The sequence below is a fragment of the Echinops telfairi genome, unplaced genomic scaffold (genome assembly GCF_000313985.2).
Source record: "Echinops telfairi isolate 266 unplaced genomic scaffold, ASM31398v2 ScPeMD7_7400;HRSCAF=8409, whole genome shotgun sequence".
NCBI lineage: Eukaryota > Metazoa > Chordata > Mammalia > Afrosoricida > Tenrecidae > Echinops > Echinops telfairi.
In genome coordinates, this window is record NW_022111300.1 from 3,491,304 (window position 1) to 3,509,263 (window position 17,960).

Genomic DNA, 17,960 nt, shown 5'->3' on the forward strand with positions numbered 1-17,960 from the left:
AAGAAGAAAGAAAAATACATACTTCAAATTAGAAAAGATATATGGTAAGAAAGAATAGATAGGAAGATAGGAAATACTAAATAGTCCATTTATAAAGGCCATTAAAGAAAGCAGATATACAAAACAAACTTTAATTTTTGTGTGTTTTTGGTGAAAATTTACAAAGATGTTGAGGCTCCTATTTAATCCTTTTCTGCACAGGTTGTTCAGTAACTAAGTTGATAACACTGACTAAGCTAAGCCATGTTGTATTCACCCAGGGAATCAGATAAGCAGAGACCTGATTCAAATTTTGCATGATTTCTTTTTTTTTTAATGCATGATTTCTTTAACTCTGTTGCGGTTCTCACGGTTTTCCTCTTAGTTTTACTTATGATATCACTAATTTTCTTTGGAGCTATGGTTACAATATTTTATGCAAACACAGCACACACAAAAAGCACGACGACGAATGTTTAAACACGTGCCCGGTATGTCGTCTGAACAAGAGCTGCACTTACACGGCAGCGTCACCTCTTTATGTGAAGGGATGCAAGACTCAGTCTCTGCCTGTGCAGGCTTTTTTCAAGTCGGGTATTTGGTTCAACTATTGAGCAAAATTATGAACACAGAGCAGATTCCTTTTTTTTTGAATTTCCGATTTCAGTAGTGAAAAGTTCCAGCTTGGAGCCGTTCCACAACTGAGTTATCACTGCATATATGAATATACATGCAGCACACTCAAATATGTACGTATGCTTACAAATATGAGTAGCCTTCAAAATGTACTTGGAAAAATTCTATTATCTTTTAATTCCATCTGTCCACCACTGTTCTGAAGCCCCTCATACGCTTATACATGCTTGCACATGCACTCACATATACCTCTGTACAGGTGGTGGGAAAGAATCTTAAACAATGAAGACATAGTGTTAGGTAGCAGAACAGGGACCAGGTTGTCCATCGGGCATGTGCCCATTCAGGCCCGGAGTAGGTCAGGGTGATGGTGATGGTGGTGGGTACACTTAAGTGGGTAGTAGTACACCTGGATTGGCCCAATGTAGGCCAGGAAGGCTTAATTCAGCCAATGGGGTCAACAAGCACCATCCACCACATCTCCCAGTGGAAGGGCCTGTGTTCAGTTAACTGTAAAACCTGAAACTTCTTCTATCCTTTATAAAAACTCACTTGAATAACAAACCACGCTTCGATATGAATTTCTTTCTTATGCGAAGACTAAATTTGACACCATAAATGTTAATAAGCACATGTAAATAATTAAATCTTAATTAAAAAAACCTGAATCTTAGCAACTATGACAAATTACCTTGCTTCAAGAATTGGTTGAATATCAGTGACTAGTTGAGTAGTGTGACCAAATTCATCCTGAAACTCCAGAGGAATATTGAATGGGACTCCAACACGAAAAGGAGGATCCAAAAGACCAAATGAAAATTTTTCTGGCTTACCCTCTTTGGCAAAAACAAGAGTAAAATATAGAATACTTTTATATATTTACGTGAAAAGCAAATATAGAGGTCGGAAGCGTGGGCAATTATATTATGATAAAGATATTATAAACTTGTATAAAAATTATATAAATTGTCAATTCATTTTAAAAGTAATGAGAGTAGATCTTTATCTCATCATAACAGTAAAATTCTATAGATATTACAGATAAATGTGCTCTTAAAACTGTAGAATAAATATATATTTATAATTTTATCACAAGATAATACTTCCAAAGAAAAACAATACAAGAATATATTTGACAATTTTGAAATTATTATACAAAAGGTAAATATAAAAGACACTCCATATGAAAAAACATCTGCAATGAATAATTAAGATCCAGAATACATGGAAACTAAAAGCTTACAGTGTGGTCCCTGGTTTAATAGTAATAGTATTAAACCCTGGGAATGCTGTTAGAGCCCCCAATAAAAGGATTCAATAAAGAAATAAATGCTGGGAAGTTAAAACATGAAAATCCCTGAAGCCAATTCAACTGAAATCTGAAACGTAGGAGAAAGGTTTAAGCTCTCCTAAATGATGCAGATACCCACTCCAATTTCAAACTCACAACTTTGATTATTTATAGGTTTTCTCAGATGATACACAAATGCCCAATACAGACTAGAAGAGTCCCATAGCCAAGAAAGCAAAGAAACAGGTTAGTCACTGACTGAATTAAAAAGCACGTAGGTCAGCCAACGATGAGCACAAGGGAAACAGGAATTTTCATACTTTTAATGAGAGAACTATGGCATAAACTTTTTAGAAGGCAATTTGACAATACATATATTAAAAATGTTAAATCAGACACACTTTATCTCCACATTTCTTTTTATTTATTTATTTATTATTTATTTTTATTTTTTTCACATTTCTACTTTTGGTATCCAACCTATAGAAATCCGAGCACGTTGAAACAAAACATTGTTTCCAATAACCAAAAAGTCCGAAAAACAGAAAAACTTAAATGTGCATCAGCCGGAAACCACTTAAAATATGGCACCTCCATAATAGGAAGTATGTTGCATAGCTGTTAAATGAAGTACTTATATGCACAAGAATGATCTCTAAACTGGTCTCATAAAAGGCAAAGTTAACACATGCATTTATATATGCTCCCTTAAAAATTCCCATTATAATGACAGCACAAAGATCTTTTCAAAAGATGCCTAAACCAAGAAGAAAAAAAGAATTTGAAAGATAGAGAAGATAAAAGCAAGTGTAACTGATGCAGCAGAAAGAGTTCAGCGTATCGAATCTCTACCGTGCCTCCTTAAAGACTTCTTTTTGGTCCTCAGCCCCCGTCTTACTCAGGTAATGTTAGAACACTATTTTAGAACTCCTAGTAAATGTTCAAAATCCATGCTACTCTGCTATATGCCTCATGCTGAAGGCAACTAAATTAACTCTGGTGTCAAAGCTATTGCCTGAGATGCCGTGAAATGTAGATTGTATTCCAGGATGGGAAACCCATTAAACTCTGAGAAAAGAATATAACCAAGAAGAATTACTGAAACCCTAATAAAGGCTGAACATGATAGTGGGACAAGAGGAAAATAAAAGGAAATAGAGGAGAGAGCTAGCATGTAAAGGGCATTTACAGAGGTCTAAATAAAGGCATGTACATAGTAAATATACTTGTATATGAAGATGTCAAAATAGATCTATGTGCATATATGTACATTTAGTATTAAGGTAGCAGATTGACATTGGGCCTCCACTCAAGTACTCCCTGAATTCAAGAATACTTTGTTTTATTTAACTGGCATTCCATGATGCTCACCTTCCCCACACAATCAGTGAAGGCAAAAGCAGGTTAATAAGCAAATGTAGCGAAGAAAGCTGATGGTGCCCAGCTATCAAAAGATACAGCATCTGGGGTCTTAAGGCTTGAAGGTAAACAAGCAGCCATCTAGCTCAGAACCAACAAAGCCCACATAGAAGAAACACACCAGCCTGTGTGATCATAAGGTGTTGAAGGGATGAGGTATCAGGCATCATCGGAACAGGCATCATAGTGAATGAGGGGGAGTGCAGAGTGGAGACCCAAAATCCATCTGTAGGCAATTGGACATCCCCTTACAGCAGGGTCGCGGGGAGGAGACGAGCCAATCAAGGTGCAGTGTAGCAACGATGAAATATACAACTTTCCTCTCGTTCCTAAAAGATCCCCCACCCCACCCCCGCACTATCATGATCTCAATTCTTCCTTACAAATCTGGCTAGACCAGAGGATGTACAGTGGTACAGATAGGAACTGGAAAAACAGGGAATCCAGGGTGGATGATCCCTTCAGGACCAGTGGTGAGAGTGGCGATACCGGGAGGGTGGGGTGGAAAGGGGGAACCAATTACAAGGATCTTCATATAACCTCCTCCCTGGGGGACAGACAACAGAAAAGTGGGTGAAGGGAGACGTCGGACAGTGCAAGACATGACAAAATAATGATTTATAAATTATCTACGGTTCATGAGGGAGGGGGGAGCCGGGAGGGAAGGAAAAAAGGAGGACCTGATGCCAGGGGCTTAAGTGGAGAGCAATTGTTTTGAGAACGATAAGGGCAATGAATGTACAAATGTGGCTTTACACAATTGATGTATGTAAGGATTGTGATAAGAGTTGTATGAGTCCCTCATAAAATGATTTATATATATATATTCAGGTGTACTAACATCCATAAGAGTATAAAGGTCAACAGTATGCGGGACACCAGTCTTTGAGAGAAAGCTCACTGTTTTCCAGATCTGTCAACAAAAACATGCTGATTCACCCTATCTCTGCAATTGCCTACAGTCACTAAGCTGGGACTTTAGTTCAGTTTCAACAAGAAGGGTCCAGGGTTGTGAAAGTAGGCTTTGCCAGAACATCTATTTATATACTGGGGACAGGTCACATCCCCTAAGAAAATTCCCCTTTCAACTGATTGGCTGCTCATATCAGATCAAAAAATGAAAAGTATGCCAAACCACTGAGAATCATAGCCTAACCAAGTAAACACAAAAACATTAACCATAACAATATACCATGCAGGGTATCTATACAGTAATAGATATTCCAGAATGATATAACAGAGAAGAGAAAAATAAAAGAAATTTAAGAAATACCTCTAAAAAATAAAATGAGACTTTTCAGATTAATAAACAAGTACAAAGTACCCAACAATTTAAGGAAAACAGAATAACACCAATCATACAATTTAAATTTCCGAACTATTCAGAACTAGAGGGCAAACAAAAGATTCTACAAGTGCCTGGGATGGTGGGAGGTTAAGTGGCATCCAAATGGTCAGTTACATACAAAGGTATCAGCACAGGTGCATATTTCACCAGTAACTATGGGGCAATACCTTCAAAATGCAGAGGGGCTATGATTAAGTGGAATTATAAAAGTCTTTTCAAGAACTAGTTACACATTTGTTTAAACATCTTTTACTGAATTATCTTCATTCCCTCTGAATTTAAAATGCCATCTTTAGCATATGTAGTTATATATTGTTTTACTTACCTTTAACAGTAAATTTAATTGTTTTAGATGGTAGTGCTCTTCCTGAGTAAGTGTCTGCATTACTTTCGTTCAACACAACTTGTAATTTCAATGTATAATTCCCCAATTTCTGAATATTTTCTGGATAATTAAGAAATTAAAAATCAAAGTCAACTGATAGTGATAAAATACTGGCACACATTTTAACAACCGAAACAATAACTCACCCATCTTTTTAAACCAGTAAGGCCATTTTCCTCCATGTTGACTAATATGTGAAATTATTTCTTTATTTCCACTTGAAGCTTTATAAACAAAAGAGAGATTGATGCTTTGAGAAACTGAGTTTAAAACATGAATGTGAACTGTTGCACTGACATCTTTCTTTGCTTTACATTTTAAAAAGTCTTTCCCCTCAATTCTTAAAAACATGTGTGAAAGGCCTTAATAATACAAATAATTTAACATACAGATCATTTTCACGATATTAAAATTCACTTTCCAAAAAAGTTTTCTGTTGAGAGCAAATGTTTTGAGAATGATGAGGGCAATGAATGTACAAATATGCTTTACACAACTGATGCATGTCAAAAACTAATGAAATCACTAATTAATCAGGGAAGAAGAAAACAATAGAAGGAATAACATGACTTCTCTGAAATATACCATTATATGTTTTAGGCTTTAGAATTAGGTGAATTTAATTATTCAAAACAGGAACTTAAAAAAAATACAATGCAAATCAGTTGATGACAAGACTCCAGAGCATGAAGGTTACTGCTTTAAGTAATGTTAGAATAAAGAATATGTTACTATTTCAACAGAGAAAAAAATATTTTAAGGATAAATATGATTATAAGTCAAATATATTTAAATCAACTTACAACTACCTGGTAAATATATTTTTATTATTTTGAAACTATACAGATTATAGGATAAAGCAAGTAAGTAATTGTTAATATTGTTTTAAAAAAATCAAGCATTTTAGCATAAAAATACCAGTAGAAAATCAACGTGATCAGGTAAAAAATACATGAATTCATTTTTTCTTTTGTCAAAACTACATATTCTTAAACTGTCAAGTGAAAAGGTCTAGATGCTATTTTACCAAATGGCTATAAGTACCCCACACACTCAGATTGTGGTCTCTAAATACTATTCCCATTGAAAAGCTGCAGGAGGAATGGCTGAAACCAGATCTGGAATGCAACATGTTTAAGAAGAGTCTTAAGATTTCTTCAGGCAGAAAACAGGAAAGCTAAGTAAGAGGGTCATATCACAAGGACACAAGAGCATCAAAAAGAACGAAGCATTTAAATATATAAAACTTCATCAAATTCACGTCATTGTTAGATGCCCTTGAGTTGCTTCCAACTCAAACTCTATGTACAACAAAATGAAACATGGCTATCCCAGCAATCTTGTTATGCTGGAGATCATTACTGCAGACACTGTGGCTAACCAGCTCCTGGATGGTCTCCCTCACTTTCACTGACCTTGCATTTTACCCAACATGATGTCCTTTTCCAGGGACTGGTTTCTCTTGATAACATTTTCAAAGTCTTTGTGAGATGAAATCTTCTCATCCTTGTTTCTAAGGTACTCATTTCAAGACAACATGTTTGTTCTTCTAGCAGTCCATGGTATTTTCAATATTTTTCACCAGCACCATAATTCAAGTGCATCAATTCTTCTTCAGTATTGCTTATTAAGTGTCCAATTTTCACACGTATATGTTAAGACTGAAAATACAGTTGCTTTGGTTAAAAAAAAACACAACCCAACAATCTCACTGCCAATGAATTAAATGTTGATTCATAGAGTTTCCGAAACTGTACTGCCTGGTTTTTCTCCAAAGGAGTAGTCATTGGTTTTCAATTGCTGGCCTTGTATTTAGCAGCCCAACAGGTAACCCACTCCACTACCAGGGCTCATGTGGTTTGGGTTAAGTAAATTTTAATCCTCAAAATGGCACTGTTGCTTTTCAACACTTTAAAGAGGTCTTGTGCAGCAGACTTGCCCAATGCTTCAATGTACACTGATCCTGTTATTACTATTAACAGGCAACATGAAATTCTTGATTACTTCAATCTTTTCTCCACTTATCATAGCATATTCATTCAGTTGTGATGATTTTTGTTTTCTTTACATTGGGTTGCAATCCACACAGAAAATGCAGTTCTTGATCATCAAGGGCTTTAAGCCCTCCTCACTTTAGCAAAGCTGTCAAATGCGTATTGCAGATTGTTAATAAGCTTTCATCCAATCCTGATGCCATGTACTTCTACATAGTCCAGTTTCTCAATTACTTGTTCAGCATACAGATTTAATATTGAGAAAGAACGTAACCTTGATGCACACCTTCTGGGATTTTAAAATATTGTTTTCTCTTGTTCTGTTCAAACGAATGCCTCTTGATTCATGTACAGCGGTGTATCCCAAAGGGGACACAGGAGGGAGTGCTGGAATGATCCAGAAAGCTGCAAAAGCAAAGACGTACACTAAATTTTTTATTGCTGGGGTGTGTGGAGTACCCACCCCCGCCCCTGAAAAGGGGGGTGGTAGGTCAAATCAGAGAAGCTCGATTATATGAATGTGGCATCAGAATTGGAGGAAGGGTTATTACCAACCACAATATGTTGATGACTCAAGCTTGCTTTTTTAAAATGAGGAATTGAAGCACTTGCTGATGAAGGTAAAGAACTGTAGCCTTCAGTATGGATTACAACTCAATGTAAGGAAGACCAAAATCCTCACAACTGGACCAATAGGTAACATCATGATAAATGGGGAAAAGATTGAAGTTGCCAAGGATTTTGTCTTGCTTGGATCCACCATCAATGCTCTTAGAAGCAGCACAAGAGATCAAAAGACATATTTCATTGGGTAAAACTGCTGCACACAAGACCTTTTCAGAGTATTGAAGAGCAAGGACGTTACTTTGAGGACTAAGGTGTGCCTGACCTAAGCCATGGTAGTCTCCATTAAATCATGTGTGTGAAAGTTGGACAATGAGTAAGGAAGACCGTAGAAGAATTGATGCATTTGAATTATGGTGGAGAATATTGTGGTGCTGGAGAAAGTACCATGGACTGCTAAAAGGACAAACCAATGTGTCTTGGAAGAAGTACAAAGTGCTCCTTAGGAGGATGGCAAGACTTCATCTTACATTCTTTATAGAGATATTGTCAGGAGAGACCAGTTCCAGAAGGACGTAATGTTTGGTAAAGTGGAAGGGGCAGCAAAAAAGAGGTACACCCTCAACAAGATGGACACAATAGCTGCATCAATGGACTCAAGCATAGGAACAATTGTGAGGATGGCACAGAACCGTGTTGTGTTGTGTTGTGTTGCGTTGTGCATAGGGTCTCAATAGGTTGGAATCGACTTGCTGGCAACTAAAAACAAGGCCAAATAAGTTTATGAGCCTATGATGTACACGTTCTGTATAAGCACAAGCAAATGTTCTAAAATTCTCCTTACCCTCAAGACTATCCATAGTTTATGATTGAGTCAAATGCCTTTGGTTAGCCAATAAAACGCAAGCAAATATCTTTCTGTAATTTTCAACTTGCAGCCAAGATCCATTCGATGTCAGCATTGATATCCTTGTTTCACATTCTTTTCTGAATCCAGTTTGAGATTTTGGCAGTTCCCTGTTGATATCCTGCTACAATCATTGTTGAGTGATCTTTAGCAAAACTTTACTTGCGTGTGATATCAATACTATTGTTCCGCAATTTGAGAAATCTATCGGGTCACCTTTCTTTGGAATAGGTACAAATACAAATCTCTTCTTGGGCAGGTGGCTTTCAAATTTCTTGAGTGCTTCCATTGTTTCATCAGCTTGAAATTTTTATAAGTTGGTATACTTGAATGTACGTATAATATGAAATATTTTTAAGTTGAAATGTTCCAGTTGGTATCCCATCAATTCCTGGGGCCTTGTTATTAAAAAAAATGCCTTAAAGGTAGCTTAGTCTTCTTCCTTTAGAACCACTGATTATATGCTATCTCTGGAAATAGCTGAATGATAAGCAGTTCTTTTTGGTACAGTGATTTTGAGTTCTTTCCATCTTCTTTAGATATTTCCTGCATTGTTCAATACTTTGGCCATAAAATCTTTCAATATTACAACTTGAGGCTTAAATTTCTTTCTTTAGGTCTTCAACTTGTGATATGCTAAGCATGTTCTTCCTTTCTGGTTTTCTAACTTCAAGACTTTGTATATTTCATATTATAATAGCTTGTTTTCTCAAGACGCCCTTTAAAAGTCCTATTTAGCTCTTTTAATTCATTATCTCTTCTATTTGGTTTAGCTATTCTATGATCAAAAGCCGGTATCAGAAACTTTTGATTTTGATCTTTTTCCTCTCTCTACCATCTTCTACATATGTATTTGCTTCACTTACAATTTTTAGGCTTTTAAAATTATTAATTTATCATGGGTATTAGCCAAAAAACCCCTGCAAGATTAGAAAAGGTCAGGCAACTTTCTAATTTGTAAAGCATTTATTCTACAAGAATTTATTAATCACCTTTAATTACTGATCACTAGAAAACAGTGAAGGATATATTAATATCCCTGTTTTCACGGTTTGTTTTCTTGGCAAGCTACCAAACATGGCTGATCTCATTATATAAGATGGTCACAAGAGAGAACTTACATCCTTCAAAGGTCAAATGTTTATTATCTGACCCTTAACAATAACACTTGCCACCTCTGTCCTAGAGAGAAGGGAGACATTTAAGAAATAAAGTTTGAAGTTACACAAAGAAAATTTAAGGACAAGAATTACGCACTACAGAAATAACAAAAGAGTTCTATCATTATTATTAGACGATTAGCTGAGAAAGTGATGTTAGGTGGAAACCTAAGAAATAAGAAAAGGATTGGCTTATCAAAGATTTACTGGTTACGTCAGAAGTAGAAGAAACTATATATATAGTTATAGACCTATATATATATAGGTCTAGAGGTGATAAAACCAGGTTTGTGTGGGAAGAAAAGAAAGCAATTACAGTTAGAAGTATGTTGAGTGAAGAAAATGGATGGGATGAAGCTGAAGTGGGGGCAGGGCTTGACCACATGTGGAGCCTGCAGAGCTTTGACTGGTATGTTAAGCACTAAAGGTAAAGTAGTATAAAAAAAAGGAGAATGACATATTTATAATTCAAAAGAACACTTCTGAATGCACTGTGGTAAATGAGCAAGAGCTGGCGTAGAGTTGCCAATCAGGCAGGATAAGAGACCATGAAAACTTGAACTTGAAAGGTATCAAAAGATAAGGTAGGGCAGAAGATAGACTTTAGTCTATGAAATAGTTACAGACTAAATAACGAGACTGCCTAGCGAGAGACAAGATCGACTGGCAAGTGGCTGCAACACTGGTTCACACACAGCAATGACTGTGAGGATGGCACAGACTGCCAGTGTCTCATTCTGTTGTACAAAGGGTCCTGATCACAATTTTTATGTTTCAAGATCATTTTATTGGGGGCTCTTACAGTTCTTAAAACAATCCATACGCAATAAATGACAAAATAATAATTTATAAATTATCAAGGGTTCATGAGGGAGAGGGGAGCGGGGAGGGAGGGAAAAAAAGAGGACCTGATGCCAGGGACTTAAGTGGAGAGCAAATGTTTGAGAATGATGAGAGGGCAATGAATGCACAAATGTGCTTTACACAATTGATGTATGCATGGATTGTGATAAGAGTTGTATGAGCCCCTAATAAAACGATTAAAAAAAAATCCATACATACATCAGTTGTATCAAGCATAAATGAAAGTGATGAAAAATAAAAATGATGACCATCAATTTTTTTAAGCCTTTGGACAATGAAATCTATACTATAGGTTTAAGGAGAATATTAAAGCTCCAAATTAATTGCTGTACTTACAGTGTAAAATAACTTTGAGCTCAACCAGAAGTTTCTTTGACCCTCCATGACTTGTTCCTGGAAGCTTTTGCATTGCTTCCCCTTTTTTATTCAGTATTTCAATTCTTAATGCACCTATTAGTCCAAAATTTAAAGAGAAAAAAGTTTCTTAATAAGAGCCAAAGAATCTACCATGCCTTGACGTTACATTTTAATTTTTCATGTTTCTTCTTTTTTTTCCTTTTTCACAGAATGGAACGGTCTGACCCAAGAAAAGCATTGTTTCAGACATGAAAAAGAAACATACCAATAGGGGCTCCAGCAGGCCTAATTTCATTTGGCAATAATTCATCTCCTTCAGGCCAAGTTACAGACAACCTGTCTGGGAGCCTATTATGAAAACAACATATTAAAGTTGCACAAAGTATAGAATTGTGGTCATAATTAAAAAATACTTGATAGCAGAATCTTCAAGGGTTTCCCTAACATATATTGAAAGGTTGAAACAGAAATTTTATGATTAATCAGTTAAAAATTTTCCTATTTAGCCATTCTCACAATTACTGGATAAGTGAAACAAAGCTTCTTGCTATCAAAAGCAAGTAATTGTCTACCTTTAGTTGTTTTTTCTATTCATCTACAGAACAAAGTATTTTGGGGAAATAATATGAACACTGAGAATAAAATGAGCATCAAGATTCAGTAAGAATACAGAAGAACCAACAGAGTGTTGCTCGTCTCTATCTTACTTTTTTTTGTACACATCTTCCTTCTTACACATAGTAAACCAAATCAAGATTTGTTCAAATGCCTTTAATATTGCACTTAAAAACTGACACTTTGCTTATAGAAAATGCCTTTTCTTACAAAACAAATGCAGAATTCCATTTTTGTAATAACTAGGCCTGTGTTAAATAGCAAGTTCACTTCAGTATGTACAACACTAAAGACTACAAATTCCCTAGTCTAAGAGGAAAACAAAACAGTTAAGACTAGATAGTATTGTGATTCATCACCTTGTTATTTTTGTCATTTCTTTTAAAATGTGGATTACCTGGCCATTTCATCATCTACGTATTTCTTTACAGCTTTCTCAGCAACTGTCCTATCCAGTTTTGCAATTGGCACAGTTTTGAATTCATCATAAAATGCACGCGGTTCCTGAATAAATAAATTAAATAACTGTACCAACATTTCAGAGACAAGTATTCAAATTTAGCGGTAATAAAAACACTAGTTCAAGTTTCTTCTAAAGAAATACTAGATTATTTTACTCTAATTATTATCAATAACATACAATCTTTATAGTGATAACACAGTGCTTATTTCAGTTTTTCATGTAGTTTTCATTATGGCACATGGCAACCTTATGCCTAACACTGCAGTCCACCACCCCCCAAAAGCTATGTATTTAATTTTTTTTTAACAAAACAACCTTACTCCATTACACTTAATACATTTGTCAAATCTGTGATCCCATTTGGGAAACATTTTTGAAACTCATCTGTTTGTATAGCTCACAGCATCTCAATTATTTTTTCCTTCAACTCTTCTACATCATCAAATCGCTATCCTTTTATGTCCCTCTTCATTTATGGAAACAAAGTTTCACGGGAAAAGGTCAGGTGAGTAGAACAAGAGAAGCATGCTGTGTTTTTGCCCCAAACTGGCACACTCAGGAGGGATGCGTGACCAGGTGCATTATAATGGTTGCAAAACCAGTCCCCCCTCTGGCACAAATTAGGCATTTTTTGTTGCACACCATTACACAATCTTTTCAGAATCTCTAAATAAAGTTTGATTAACAGTATGACCTGGTGGAACAAACTCCAAATGCACTAGGAGTTGACATTTTCATCTGTTTGGGATGTCCAGAACGAGGTTTGTCAACGACCCTTTTTTGAAACGAGAAGACCACTGGTGCACTTGAGTTTCCCATAGCGCTGTCCTTGTAAGAGGTGCTCAACGTCCTAACAGTTTCGGTGGCATTATTTTCGACAGGAAACAAAATTCCACAGCTGTACACTGTTCTCTTAAATTGGCCATCATAAAAATGAGGTTCGAGCGAAACTGTAGCCAGAGAGAGCCACCACTGGGTGCACTGACTCAGAGTGAGTTGCTTGATGCTTGCCTAGAGGTACTATACTACAAAAGGTCTGCTCAGCTCTGCCTAGCACAATTCTGGGTTTTTTTGGGCACCCCTCCATATTAAGAAAATATTAACAGCGCATGGAATGGGGTGGGGACTGACTAGTTTTAGATTAACTCATTCATAAGATAGAATTCTTGCTCCAATGTTTACTTGTTTGTGGTCGCATAAGAAAATACATACTACAGAAAAAAATTTAGATAATTTGCAATAATGTATGTATGTTTGTAAAGCACTGGCATACAAATTTTAAATTCTATAGATTACCAAAGACACCAAACATGAAGTTATGCTAAAATCAGCCATTTTATGCCCCTCCCCCAAAATTAATGAAAGCAAATCTGAAACATTATATCTATATTTAAATATCTAAATTACAATTAAGTAGCACCACTAAGACACATATAATATCATTATTTGCTGCCTTACCATTGCAAGTTGAACCTCTCCTCCTGTGGCATACACTTCTCCATCATGATCACCATAGAGGAAAAATTTTTCTATGCTTCCATAAAAGAGGGGCAGGGTTTTAATAGTCTTAACCTAATATTGATTTTAAAAAGAAAAAAAAGGGAAAAAAGGCTTTAGCATTAATACGTAATTAACAAAACCAATTTAGTACTAATAATTATATCATTGAAGTATTGTATATAAGAAAAAACCCTAGAATCAATCATCAGAACAGCTAATAAAAGTATTCGAATATTCTATGAAAATTATATTTGTAATGTCACCATTTGATCTTAACTTATCTTTGAAAAGAGGCAACAGCTAAGACATCCAACAAATACATCATGGTTAAGCATGTGTCACTAGGTAGAGAAGACTTTCAAAATAAATTATGAGGCTCTAAATACCTCAAATTTTCTTTTCTCCATAAAATTTCTTGCTTAGATTAGGCACACCGACTTAGAAACATAGCAAGTTGACATTTCTTTCAAATTAATCAGCTTATAACTTGCCTATAAGATTTCATTTTCTTTCTTGGTTTAAAAAGTCACAAATTTCTAATAAGGACTAAAAGTTTATGCACAATGAAAACCATATTCTACAGGCTCCCGTATCCCTACTTTGCACCCCTTCATCTCATCAACTTATCCCTCTTTGTTGCCACTGCCCGCTACTACTTTTCATTCTAACCTCTAAATGTTAAGATGGTCCCAGGTTTAGACTGAGCCTATTCTCTAGCTTCAGGAACTACCTTTGAGTGATTTAATCCAATTCCATGGTCTTGAATACATGATGGTGATTCTGGCCTTCTACCGTTACAATTATGGATGTAAAGCGAGCTAACACGACTTTGAAGGTCCACAACAAATGCCACTTCTTCCATGGAATTTCAGGATGTGATTTCATCTCCCAGACCAAATCAGAATATTTTTTCTCTTTTTCTCCCCAGAAAAATTTCTTGATAGTCTCTTAAAAGTACTCTTCACCCTTTCTTTCCATAGTACTTATCCCCTCTGAACCTATTATTATTAGTGTTTGCACTTCTTGTTTTCAAACTATACTAACCTAAAGGATAAAGCACACATTCCTAGATATTTGCATTCTCTAGAGGGTAAAATGGCAGTAACTGACATAAAAGTTGATCAACAAATATTTGTTTAAAAAAAGTAATTACTTCATGTCACATGAAAGAAAATTGAGAAGCTCTATGTAATTGAATAAAGCTTACTGCAAGAAATAAAAACCTTCCTAACTGAGCTGGTAATATATTTTTCAATGCTGAACAAATTACATAATTAAATCATTAATCAAAATCACTTTCATGAGGAACCAGTTCATGCTGTTTTTATTTTTAACTAAATTCTGACAGATCAAATTGTTATAGATTCTATTAAAAATTCAATCTAAAACTAAGTTAGACTTACCAGCTGTCCTGCTTTGTATATTTTTCCGTCCCATTCTATTGCTGCGTATGTGGCCCAGGGGCCCTGCCTTTTAGAAGGGAGATCAGGACGAGTAGTTATTCCTTTAAAGACTGTAAATTTTATCTGTTTGTCATATTTTTCATGACAATCCTTCAGCCATAATGCAAACTCTCTGTCAATTTTCATCCGCTGTTCCTATAAAAAATTTAAAATTTCTATAGTTACTTGCAAACAAATATAACACATTTGTCATTCATTTCATTTCTCCCACCTAAAACCAAATGAAATAATTTAAGTATTTTTCAGACTTTCTTCTACATATTTATTAGATTCAAAATAAAACTATTACTTACGAACGGGGTCACAGGAAGTCTTCTCACACCAAACTATGCACTTCTCATAGGGGCAAAATAAAGCTATTTTTATGTATAACCACAGTTATACACAAATACAGTGAAACAGATACTCCTTTATCATGTATCTGAGAAATTAAATTTTCATTTCATCTCTAGGTAGGAATTAGGGGGAGGAAATAACTGAAATCACTTCCTAAAACCAAAACCAATCCTATTGCCATTGAGTTGATTCTGATTCATAGCAACCCTATAGGGAAGAGGTGAACTGCCCCATAGAGGTTCCAAGTATATAATCTTTGCAGAATCAGATGGCCACCTATCTATCCTGCAGAGGTGCTGGTGGGTTCAAGTTGCTGACTTCTGTGTTACCAGCTGAGCACTTAATCGCCTCACCACCTTCTCACTTCTATCAAGTCAATGCTGGCTCACAGTGACCCTATAGGGCAAAGTAGAATTGCTCATGAGTTTCCAAGATTGAAATCTTTACAGTAGAAAACCTTGTCTTTCTCCCATGGAGCTGGCTGGTGATTTTGAACTTACATTAGCAGCCCAATGTGTAACCACTATGCCCCCAGGTCTCCTAAAAAGGCTTACAGGGTGGTAATTTTTTTTTCTTGAGAAACATTAATATAAACCCTTATTACACTTTTAATTTTATGTCCCATATACACATTACCTATTCAAAACTAAAGTTTTAAATTACAAAATAAAACCGTCTTTTAATAATACATATGAATAGATGCTCTTCATCATATTCATCACCCTGCTTTTCTTTATTCTTCACCCTGCGATGAGCCCTCAGAGAGAGCTGCTATATGCTTACCACCTGCTTCTGAGAGAATGAGTAGGGAAGATGATGTCCATATTACATGCTTGCATGCAGGATAAGTTACAAAAGTATAGCTCACTCTTTCCTACACATCTTACTCGAAGACACACCATTCCGAAAGCAAAGGAAACAAAATTAAAAATGATTTCAACTTAAATTTTTATAACTTAAATCTTCAATTCACTCACTGCCATTTGAGTTAATTTCTACTCATAACAATGCTACAGAACAGGAAAGACCTGCCCCATTGCATTTCTGAAGCTGTAATATTTATTAGAGCAGACAGCCTCATCCTTCTCTGAAGGAGTAGCTAGTGGGCTCAAATTGCTGACCTTGAGGCTAGCAGCCCAACGTGTAACCCACTATACCACCAAGGCTCCTTAAATCCTTAGATGGATGATAACTCCCTTTAAATCCCAACCTTACATGTTTTGAGTTATTATAAACAAGAAATACATGCTTATGTTAAAAACTCAAAGATCCCTAGGTTCTAAACAATTGCTCCTCCCACTTCTGTTACTGGTTACCAACTTCCCTGGCAAGAAGCAAATTACTTTTGTTCGTTTCTGGATAACTTTGTATGTTAATTTCATTGAATAGTAAAATTATTAATCAAGAATTGCAACTCTCAGGGATTTAAATACCCCACACCCCTCAGCCTAAATATGTATAAACTAGGCTAGGCCACAATTCTCAGTGGTTTGGCAGTTATGTAATAATGTAGTTTGGCATATACAATGTAATGTAGTCACCCCCCTAATGTGATCACCTAATCAGTTGTTAGGAGATTAGAGTGCGATGAAACATCCTTAATCAGGTCAGAGCCCTGAGTTCCCCAGAGTGTGATCTGCATCACCTTTTATCTTATAAGAGACTAAAGGAGAGAGAAACTAACAGAGAGAAGGATTTCGGTACCACCAAAGGAGAAGAGCAGGAGTGGAGTGTGTCAATTTGGACGCAGGGATCCTGTCTTGTGAAGCTCCTAGACCCAGAAGAAGACTGATGCCAAGACACATGGAGACTTCCAATAGACACCTAATCTAAAGATGTTTAAAGGAGACAAAGACCTGCTTCCCAAGCTGACAGAGAGAAGGGAAGCCTGCCCCCAGAGCTGAATTCTGAATGCCAGCTTTCTAAATTGTGGGATAATAAATTCCTATTTTAAGGCCAACTACTTGAGGTCTTTCTATTATACCAGCATTAGATAACTAAAGCAGGAATGTCTACCAATTTTGCATACTATACTCCAAGCCTAAGTTAAAAAGTAAATTTAAATAACACTATCAATCAAACAAATCACCAAATGCATTACTTAAAGCCAGAAACTCATTAAATGTATGCAAATACAATTTAACAGTGTAGCACGATGATAGCTAATCAAGGTGAGGTGCATATAAATATTATTCTTTTAATATTTCTGTGTACTTGAAAATTTCTAAGAATGTATACAGACTTAAAACTAAAACAGGAGTCCTGGTGGTATAATGGTTACTCACTGGGCTGCGATCCACATATTCAGCAGTTCAAACCAGCAGCAGCTCTGAGGGGGAAAGACTAGGCTTTCCACTCCGATAAAGTCTTGGAAACCCACAGGGGGTTGCTATGAGTCAGCAATGACTGAATGGCATTAAGGTTTTATGGGATTTAATTAAATACTTTTATTGGGGGCTCTTACATCTCCCACCACAATCCATACATTGTGTCAGGTACACTTGTACATATGCTGCCATCATCATTTTCAAAGCATTTTCTTTCTACCTGAACCCTTGATATCAGTTCCTCATTAGCACTAAGTTTTTAAAAAGTAAAATGCAACAAATGAATCAATCTAGTGTGGGTAATTTTTTCGAAGACCAAATTGTTCAGTAACTGTTGGACAAATTCCATGTT

The 17,960-nt window shown here is 35.9% G+C and overlaps 1 protein-coding gene across 1 annotated transcript in view; it reads right to left on the reverse strand.

Annotated features, from left to right (window-relative positions):
* SMCHD1 (structural maintenance of chromosomes flexible hinge domain containing 1) overlaps nt 1-17,960 on the reverse strand; it is a 144,367-nt gene that overhangs the window by 82,350 nt on the left and 44,057 nt on the right. The window contains exons 15-23 of the mRNA XM_004703060.2: nt 14,886-15,080; nt 13,441-13,554; nt 11,917-12,023; nt 11,170-11,252; nt 10,884-10,997; nt 5,205-5,282; nt 4,999-5,118; nt 1,307-1,451; nt 865-889 (exon numbers count right to left, since the gene is read on the reverse strand). Coding sequence (XP_004703117.1) covers nt 865-889; nt 1,307-1,451; nt 4,999-5,118; nt 5,205-5,282; nt 10,884-10,997; nt 11,170-11,252; nt 11,917-12,023; nt 13,441-13,554; nt 14,886-15,080 — 981 coding nt within the window. The remainder of the gene's footprint in view (nt 1-864; nt 890-1,306; nt 1,452-4,998; nt 5,119-5,204; nt 5,283-10,883; nt 10,998-11,169; nt 11,253-11,916; nt 12,024-13,440; nt 13,555-14,885; nt 15,081-17,960) is intronic.